Source organism: Colletes gigas, unplaced genomic scaffold (genome assembly GCF_013123115.1).
Source record: "Colletes gigas isolate AHSC1104 unplaced genomic scaffold, ASM1312311v1 Colletes_gigas_Sc00006, whole genome shotgun sequence".
Taxonomy (NCBI): Eukaryota; Metazoa; Arthropoda; class Insecta; order Hymenoptera; family Colletidae; genus Colletes; species Colletes gigas.
The window spans coordinates 7,154,070-7,163,914 of NW_025106635.1; the positions used below are offsets into that span (position 1 = coordinate 7,154,070).

The following is a 9,845-nucleotide window of genomic DNA, read 5'->3' on the forward strand; positions in this document are numbered from 1 at the left end:
CCTGCAAACCGATCGAAGATCGTACTTTTATCGTTCAGCGCACGTGAAAATGGGATCGCAACCGATCCGGGTTCTCGCTCTATCCGCGAACGGAAAATGCTTCCCCGCGTTCTGCGTTCCATGGCCACCGACAACGCGATACAATCAATTATCGATTAGAAAATTGGAGTTTTCAATAAGCGATTCGAGATTACAGACTTCCTTTCCATGAACGTTCTCCCTGGCCGTAACTGTACATTACGCGGAACGAATCAATAATATGCGTATCGATCATTTATTGCCATGGAAAAGAGGGTTGAGGGGCAACCTCGACTTCAGTACCGAAAACCTCGCTTGGGAATTTTTTCCCGATACTTTAGACTCGATTAATCGGTTACTACCAAAATAAAAAAAATCCTCTTCGTTTCGTCTCGATCTCCGTCGAATTTATGGCCATGTCTAATAAACAGCGTATCGCGTTACAAACAAAACGATCCGGAATCTACCTAAAATAGGGTCCTGACAGACCCTGGCTACCAGCCAACAGCATTCCCTGCCGATAAAAGGCACCAAACGCCCATTAATAAAACCACGATTCGCAAACGTTCTTCGTGACCCGTCCACGCCATATTTCTCGGAACCCCTACTACGAAGCGTGTCCCTTCCCAAGATCCCGAATCGCGTTCTTGACCGGCAGCAATTTTACGCGAAATAATTCGCGACTCACGGAACCGTACCATCGACCGCGTTGCAATCAGGTTGGTAATCCTTGGCGGCGGACAGGTCGACCGATAAATCGATGCCCGATGGAAGACGTAGCGTGGCAGGATGTCACATCGTGGCCGGTTCTTTGTTCCGTCGCGATTCCTACGCCCGCGTAGGTAAAGTGCATTTCACGGGGGATAAGGATCACGATTTGATAGGCATCGGTACAATATTCATAAGCAGCCAACGTGTACATCCGGCGCAGGCGTCGCCGTCGTCGTCGTTATCCTCCAGGTTCTCCGTTCGTTCGCGGGGTATACAACTGTTGTCCGTTCATCCGGCACCGACTCCGGGATCCTCCGCAATGTCAGAGTCGACGGTGATCGCGAGTCTGCTGATCCTCGCCTCGATCTTCGGTTCGTCCTTCTGTCAAACGCCGATGGCCATGCGTAAGTCTCGTTCACCGATAACTTTCTCAACTTTCGAACCGCTAAAATCGGTACTCAGAAATTTTGCTCGTCGATGTCTTGAAAAATTCATCGAACATGGCGAGCAGGAAAATGGTCGACTCTGTTCGCTACCATTAGTCATCCAGGAAAATTCTAAAATTAAATTTACCAATTAGATAAATAAGTTTTAACGATGTTTCTGTTCATTTTCAAAGAGAATTGAGATTAAAGTTTGTTTCCAAATAGCTATGACGTGGAAAATGTCCAGAGACTAATGAATCATTCTAAATTCATATTGGCTCATAAATTCGGATCGATTTGTCGATCGTGTACCATTAGTACCATGCTTTTACATTAACGTGATAAAAATAATCTGATACGGTTTTGCCAAGCGTATTAGTTGGACTAATAACAATGCCCGATGGATGGATTCGATCTATAGTTGCATTTTATGTCTTTCGAACATGGATACATTAGAAGATAGAAGATATTTCAACGATGCTATCTTTACGTTTAACGCGTTAAGTGCCGAGCGAATTGTTCATGCTTCTGCGTTTTATTTCACGGTATTTTCAATGATATTCTTGCAACAGTCCTGTTATCATAACTCCGTGTGCGACGCGTGGTAGCGAACGTGTTAAACATTGATTGGATCGTATGAAAGTTTTATTCGTTTCCGATACCTTGATACGAAAACCGACCTTATTGTTGCTGAATTATTTACATGCTAAACGTCTGTCTAAAACATTCCCATCTCCAGTGCCGACACTATATCGTCCGTGGTCCTTGACACGAAAAGGAAACGTTTTAAGCAACGATCGACGATGATCCAGGGAAATAAAAAGGACACGTGGGAGAGACATTAAATATTTTTTAAAGGAACAGGCATTTTCTCACGATCGTCAGTAACGTGCAGATAATTAGTGCACCATTAGATCCTATCTGTTCGAATAAACGCGTATCCAACGTTGCAATATCGTAGATGCGAGGTCGCGTGCTTTTGGGATATTATGTATTTCAGTAAAATGTTACGATAGGAAATCCGTATGAATGTACGAAAATATTTATAGTGATCGTGGTCGAGGAACCAGACACGCCGTTTTTGAGTATTCTGAACGACGCTATACCCCAAACGGAAAAGAATTTCGGCGACGACATCATCACTGTTCACATTTCTACCGTCACAGTGGACAGAGCAAACGTGATTGCCAGTTTCGAAAAAGGTTAAAGAAGCAACGTAGCAATAGCAGGGAACCGTGCGAGTCGTGTTTTTTAATTAATTTTAAAATTCAAAAAAATGGGTATCGATGCTACGAATCCATCAAACTTTCCAAACAGACACGACTCGCATGTTTGTACCCGGACCTATTGTTAGCAACATTCTATTATTAATCTGCTCCGCCGTAGCCGCGCCATTCTTATTCTGGTTTCGTTAAAATCAACTTGCAGTATGTGCTGCCTTATTTAAGGGAATCAGTATCATACTCGATCTGACTTGGACGGGTTGGGAGAAGCTTCGAAACGTAGCCGACGAGAACGGAATAATATACAAACGCGGGGATTGCCAGATAAATTCGTACGTGCAGGCGATCGATGATCTTTTGATGTTGAAGAACGCGACGGACGTGGGACTGATCTTCGAAGATGAAAGGGGTACCTTGACTTCGTTACTCCCTCGATATCCGTTCACCTTCCGGCGACTGTTTGCCCAAACGTATTTGCTTCTTGCAGAGCTCAATCAGAGTTTGTACTATTTGATCGGGAACTCGATCATACGGCTGGTCGTGATCGACGAGTTCACGGACAAAACGGTGTCCAAGATACGCAGCATGAGACCGTCGCCATCTTATTACGCGATTTATGCCAGCACCGCGAAGATGGAGGAACTCTTCAGAACGGTGATCATATTGACAAATTTTGTAAAATAACCGTGTCTCGTAACGCCGCGAAACTTTCCAGGCTGTTCAGGGAGGCTTGGTCAAGAGGAATGGAATATGGAACCTGGTGTTCACCGACAACAATTACAAGGACTTTAAGTACCTAAACAGCGATTTGCATTTAAACATTTCGGTGACCGTTCTCTCGATGCGATCGGACGTTTGTTGTCGGTTGATCGGCGAGCCATCTTGCAATTGTCCCCCCGATGCACAAGTATTTCAAGATTTTTCTGTTCCTTACTCCCGATCTATCACGATCCACGGATAATTGGCTTCTTTCGTTCCATGTCTACGCAGATATTCCCCCACTACTTCAGACGATTATTAGGCCTGTTGGTGAGCTTGATGAGCGATCTTCAGAAATCAGGGATCAGCGTGGAGCCTAAATCCACTCGATGCAATTCGCCAAACGCTACTCAAACATTTTCAAACCACACGTCCGAAACGTTCAACAAAAACTTGATAGCAGTGAGTCTCTCCGCGAACTTAGACAATACTTCGTTTCTTGTTCGGCGCGTTATTAAATTGCAATGGTTCCGTGGCCGCCAGAGATTAGGAGGCAACGACACTTTCGACTACTGGTCGGACAAAGGACTGATCACGTATAAAGCGGAAATTGACGTGGAGATTATGAAAAATGGAGTTCTGGAGCCGCTGGCCACCTGGACCAGGCGCAGCAAAATAAAGGAGGTCGAGGGAAAGAAGATAGAGCCTGCGAAAAAGTTCTTTCGAATCGGAACCGCGCCTGTAATTCTACAAAATCTTCTACTCGAATTGCTCGAATGGTATTTTGGTGCCGCGTTTAATACGATTTTTAATATCGTGTCAGGCAATCCCTTGGGTGATGCCCAAAGTGGACGCAGCGACTGGACAAGTAATGAAGGACGAAAACGGGAAAGAATTGTGGGATGGCTACTGCATAGACTTCATAAAGAAACTCGCCGAGGACATGCAATTCGACTACGATCTGATCGTGCCGGAGGATCGACAATTCGGAAAGAAATTGGACAATGGACAGTGGAACGGTTTGATCGGCGATCTCGCGAAAGGAGTAAGTGTCCTCGATCCGTTGGAAAATATTTTCTATAAAAAAGAGAATATTTCATCGTGCAGGAAACTGACATCGTGGTTGCAGCACTGACAATGACATCAGAGCGCGAGGAGGTCATCGATTTTGTTGCCCCTTACTTCGAGCAGTCTGGTATACTTATTGGTAAGGAATTTCTATTTGCACAGCTACTCCTATATAGGGCACTTCGCTCTCGTCACCTCTCTATTTAATCTTTAGAGTTCTATCTGTTATTAATACTTCTATTCGCGAAATTATTCTTTGCAAGTGATAAGAAAGCCTGTCCGCAAACCGTCGTTGTTCAAATTCATGACGGTCCTCAAAGTCGAAGTCTGGCTGAGCATCGTGGGAGCACTGACGCTGACAGGAATCATGATTTGGATATTGGACAAGTATTCCCCGTACAGCGCGAGGAACAACAAACGCCTGTATCCATATCCTTGTCGGTAAGGATCGCGTAGATTCGATTCCAAATATTGAAATCTAATGGAAAGGATCGGAGAAAGATTTCTATTTGAAAATGATTTTTTAAACAGTACACCTGTCTTTTCTGCAGAGATTTCACGTTGAAGGAGAGCTTCTGGTTCGCCCTGACCTCGTTCACGCCTCAAGGAGGAGGCGAAGCTCCCAAAGCTCTGTCGAGCAGAACCCTCGTGGCTGCTTATTGGCTATTCGTCGTTCTGATGCTTGCCACGTTCACTGCGAACCTGGCAGCGTTTCTCACAGTGGAAAGAATGCAGGTTCCTTGACTGTTTTCCTAAACATATTCGTTTCAATGATTATACAGCTGACAGAGTAGACTCGATCACTGTTCGAACGATTATCTCTGGCGATTTGTATTTATACCACTTACATACGTCTCTCTATGTAGACACCCGTGCAATCCCTGGAGCAACTGGCGAGGCAGTCGCGAATAAATTACACCGTACTGGCCAATTCCAGCGTCCACCAGTACTTCATGAACATGAAAAACGCGGAGGACAAGCTGTACACGTGAGTCGATGATTCGTCCATAGAAACGAACACAGAGTTCATCGATCTTATTTGTTCTCGTTCCTTTGGCTGGTTTATAGCGTGTGGAAGGAGATCACGCTGAACAGCACCAGCGACCAGGTGGAGTACAGAGTTTGGGATTACCCTATCAAAGAACAATACGGCCACATATTGCAGGCGATCACGCAGGTTGGTCCCGTGGCGAGCGCCGAGGAAGGCTTTCGAAAGGTAATCGTCCAAGGAACGAACGCTAGGGAAAATCACTGACAAGCACCGTCGCCTTTTTTTGTCCCGGTGTTCAGGTGATAGAAAGCGAGAACTCAGAATTCGCTTTCATCCACGACTCGTCGGCGATAAAGTATGAAGTAACTAGGAACTGCAATCTGACGGAGGTCGGCGAGGTGTTCGCCGAGCAACCTTACGCAATCGCCGTGCAACAAGGAAGTCACCTGCAGGAGGAAATAAGCAGAAGGTACGCGTTTAGACCAAGCATCCCGCGTCGAGATTATAAGAAACGCGAGCAACTCTCGCGGCGTACCGATAGGAACTAAAACTCAATCACGATCGTCATTTGCTGTCCTCGAGCCTGGCTCGTGATGTTTACGTTTGGATCGATCTTCTTCATCGCGGGTCAGACTCGTTAAAAGTACGGGAAGGGGTTAATTCGATCGGTTCGTTGCAGAATCCTCGATCTACAGAAGGATAGGTACTTCGAGACCCTGACGTCCAAATACTGGAACCAGTCTCTGAAGGCCCAGTGCCTGGACTCTGACGACAACGAGGGAATCACGCTGGAAAGTTTGGGTCAGTTGTTTTATTTTTTGTCAACTGATTAGTTTTATTTTATTAATGTTAACGGAACGTGTAGGCGGAGTGTTCATAGCAACCCTGTTTGGGCTCGCCTTGGCGATGATCACCCTGGCCGGCGAGGTCCTCTATTATCGGAAACGCAGCGACTCGCAGAAGGACAAACGAAAAGAGAAAAAGAAACCGAACAGCGTCGAGAACGAGAAGGTGATGCTGCAGAAGATGGCGTCGAAGCTGCAGCTGAAACCCGCCCCCACTAACCCGTTTTTCGAAAAAAATACGAACCCCCTTCGCGTTTCTCATATCTCGGTGTATCCGCGCAACTTTACCTTCAAAGAGTGAAGGCTCTTAATATGTAATAGATAATACGTTTACTCTGTATAAACGACCATGTTTCGAAGATCAGACGATACGCATTGTTAATAAACATCACTGCACAGCAACGACGATACGAATAAACTTTATACAACGACCCTTTGCAGCGGCCAGTGTCTTTCACTCTTTAAAAACTTTGCTATCGTTTAACGTCGGTTCTGGAAATGATTGTACACAGATCGAAATTGTAACGAACGACATCTGTTTACTCCAGCTGTGGATCAATAAAGTTTATTGCGAAACTAACTGGTATGTGAAATCGCGCGAACAACTATCCGACTAAATGATTCTGTAAACATTTCTTCTGGGATATCAGATCGTTGCACACGAAATGACTGTATCTCGTAAGGGTGTTTAACGATCTCCGACCGTAAGAAATTTTCAAATTGAATATTCTGCATTTTTCAACCGCTGGATCCGCGTTAACGGTTTCTTGCCGCGAAAACAACGCTCGACCAGACCGCGATTTTTTCGTGACGGAGCTTCGTCTCTCCGGGTGGCTTTTTAGTTCGAACGCGGTAACGGAATTGCATAAATGAAAGTGAGCAGTTAGCAATCAGTCGTCTGTGTCGTTCCGATTCGTAACGTTTTGTCGCAGTGACGGACCCAGAATCGCCCTTTTAGATCATTTCAGAAAACCACGTGGCTGGAGCAGACACCCAACGACAAAGGTTTCCCTTAAACGGTCGATTAAAAAACAGGTATCGTCGAAACGATCTTCTCTATCGTCAAATTACTTTCTTGCGCCGTCGTAAAAACCTCTGGTCGATTAAAATGAAACGGAAAACAAGGCGTCGAAAGTAAAACAGCTTCCAGAGTCGAAGTGTCTCTGAACTGTCGGTAGCAAGAAATAGTTCTCTTTGTATTCAGATTGGAATCGACGCCCGTGTAGTCGCCGCGACCCTTTTTGCTCTTAACGAAGCAAAAATGACAGTTTTATCAGTCGCCACAGGCAGCCGGACAACGTCCGGCACTGTTTTACGGTCGCTGATTCAAATCGTTCTGATCAACGCGCCTGGTGTTCACTGACTCCGTGCCGCAAAGACGAAGGTGGGGTGTGTCCTTTTGGATCACGAAGTCAATATAAAGCCTTTCCACGCCAAGGCGAGATCATTTCATGGGAAAGTGATGTGGCTCGTCGAACCGGAACCGGAAACGTACTAAACTCACTGATCGCTGGATTTACAGGATGGCCGCTTCTAAGGTAAATCGTCCTTGCTTCTACCTGGTAACCCTTTTCGTTACCGCTCGAAGATCTCCGTACTTCTTGCAAATATTTTCCTGAAACGAGAAACGTTCCGAATAGCTTGAACTTTCTTTCAGGTGTGTCTCGTGTTGGCTATCTTGTGCGTCTCGACAAACGCAAGGTTCGACCAAGAAAGCTTCAAATCCCCTGCCGATCGTAACTATCCGTGGATTCGTCAGGACTTCGGTTCCTCCGTGGATTCGCCGTCTTTCAGTCGTTTCTCAGAATTGAAAAAGAGACAGTCAGCCGTCGATTCCACCGAGCCTTTCCACGAATCGAAGGAATGGTTCGCCGCTAAGAAGATACCCAGAGAGAACAAGAGCTTCAAGAAGTTGGTGTCTCCGTTTTACACAATCACGGAGAAGGATGCTAAGAAGTACAGAGACATCGCGCTCAAGTCTGGCTTGCCCTATTGTCAGAAGATAAAAACGAAACGGTCCGACAGCAACGCGAAGGACAGCATGGTTTGTTACAAATGCAAGAACCCTAAGAACGGATCCACCTACGAGCAATGCGTCTACGTTTCTCAACCATTGACCGACTCCAGCGACCTCGACGACGTCGTCGCGACCCCGTCGGGCTTCAGGAGCAAACGATCGAACTCTGGCGAGGAATTTTCCGGTTTCAAGGGCTCCGATAATTACAGGGATCACGGCAGCCCGTACAGATTCAACGAGAAGCTGTTCTCGGACGCAACGGACTACGTTCCAGCGGAATACAAGAACAAGGACGAGAGGTGCGAGAAAGTCGTGAGGGACTCGATGGTTTGCATGGTGTGCAAGGACACGAAGAGCAACGGCAAGTACGAGCAGTGCTCCTACGTTCGACAGCCCAACGAGAAGAAGTACGCGTACAGCAAGTCGAGCTCCTACAAGAATCCCGAAAGACGAGCGTCGTGGGAGGACGAGGACTCCGAGAGCAAGCCAGTCAGAGAACGCTCGAACCACGAAACGGAGAAACCGGACACACGATCCCAGGAGGAGTCCAAGGAGTCCAACTGCAAGCAAGTGGAAAAGAACTCGAAGATCTGTACGGTCTGCAAGGACCCGGACACAGGAGCCAACTATGAGAAATGCTCGTACACCTATCAACCCGACGACAAGGTCTACAAATTCAGCAGCTCCAAGAGTATCGGGAACCCACGTTCGTCCAAGGACAGTCCAAGTTACGAAGGTAAATCTTCGGAGAAGCTAGAACGAGACGACGTGTACAGAAGCGACTACTCGATCCCCGAAAGCTTCTACGAGAAACGCCAGTCGCCTGGGTCGAGCTCCTACTTCAAGGACGACGAGCCCAGCTCCGACAGCGAGTCCTTCGACTACGAGAAGTCCAGGTCGGAGTCGGAGAAGATCGCCAAGAGCATGGAACCGAGCAACTGCAAAGAGGTGCAGAAGGACTCGATGACCTGCAAGGTGTGCAAGGACCCTAAGACCGGAAGCAACTCCGAGCAGTGCTCCTACAGGTACCAGCCAACCGACAAGAGCTTCTCCTACACCAAATCCAAGTCCTTTGGCAGCCCCGCGAAAGCTGAAGACAGGTCCTACGACGGATCGGAGGACAAGGAAAGCAGCGAACCGAAATCGTCCTTCGAAGAACGAGCCTACGAGTCGAAACCCGAGGCAAGGCAGGAGTCCACGACCAAATCCGCCCCGAAGAAGATGGAAGCTGACTTTTACGACGCCTTTAAGAAGAAAGCAGAGATACAGAAGGTCCTGCAGGAGTTCCAAAAGGAGGATCGGTCTAATTGCAAGAAACTGATGCGCGATAAGATGACCTGCTACCAGTGCGCCGACGAGAAAGGCTTCCACAAGGAGGAATGCGCGTTTGTGACCGCCGACGAACCTGGGGACGACAAAGCGGAGTCCGCGGAGTCGAAGGAGGTCCAGGTGGAGCCTGTTAAGAAGTCCAGGTCGATGTTGATCGAGAAACGCGTGGACAATGTTCCTCAGGACGCAGACGCTTCCGCCAGCGAGAATGTTTACAGTAAGAGGGAATTACCTGGGACCAAGAACTCCGAGGAGAATGAGTCCAAGGAAGCAGAGGCCTACGAGTACGTGGCTGAGACCAGACCCGTCTTCGACAAGGTCCTCGGGCTGACGCTTCCGGCGTACATGCTGAGCACTTCCGATCACGAAGAGGAATTCGACAGGATCGTGTCCTCCGGTAGATTTTAAGAATGTTGTATCATTGGTAGCTTTGGTGGTTCAGTTTTTCGAAGGTCACTGAGAATATGTTAAAAATTGTCAGACCCTATTAAGCACTTTGCAAAACAACGATACGTATTT

At 47.1% G+C, this 9,845-nt stretch overlaps 2 protein-coding genes across 2 annotated transcripts; both read left to right on the forward strand.

Moving 5' to 3' along the window:
* The first annotated feature begins 1,048 nt into the window (after positions 1-1,048).
* On the forward strand, positions 1,049-6,320 carry LOC122395942 (ionotropic receptor 25a). Its single transcript, XM_043393941.1, has 16 exons — positions 1,049-1,133; positions 2,204-2,356; positions 2,583-2,786; positions 2,865-3,031; positions 3,093-3,284; positions 3,368-3,538; positions 3,620-3,817; positions 3,900-4,121; positions 4,184-4,283; positions 4,408-4,585; positions 4,696-4,879; positions 5,011-5,132; positions 5,213-5,360; positions 5,435-5,604; positions 5,815-5,936; positions 6,001-6,320. The coding sequence occupies exons 1-16, from the start codon at positions 1,049-1,051 to the stop codon at positions 6,279-6,281; spliced, it is 2,697 nt and encodes an 898-aa protein (XP_043249876.1). The 3' UTR covers positions 6,282-6,320.
* A 1,183-nt stretch (positions 6,321-7,503) lies between these two features.
* On the forward strand, positions 7,504-9,734 carry LOC122395896. Its single transcript, XM_043393809.1, has 2 exons — positions 7,504-7,518; positions 7,638-9,734. The coding sequence occupies exons 1-2, from the start codon at positions 7,504-7,506 to the stop codon at positions 9,732-9,734; spliced, it is 2,112 nt and encodes a 703-aa protein (XP_043249744.1).
* Positions 9,735-9,845: the final 111 nt, after the last annotated feature.

Excerpts from the sequence above, each read along its gene's own strand:
- LOC122395942 (XM_043393941.1), top strand. The coding sequence starts at position 1,049 with ATGTCAGAGTCGACGGTGATCGCGAGTCTGCTGATCCTCGCCTCGATC. Across the intron at positions 3,032-3,092 it reads TGGAGGAACTCTTCAGAACG|GCTGTTCAGGGAGGCTTGGT; the intron begins GTGATCATATTG and ends GAAACTTTCCAG. Across the intron at positions 5,605-5,814 it reads CAGGAGGAAATAAGCAGAAG|AATCCTCGATCTACAGAAGG; the intron begins GTACGCGTTTAG and ends GGTTCGTTGCAG.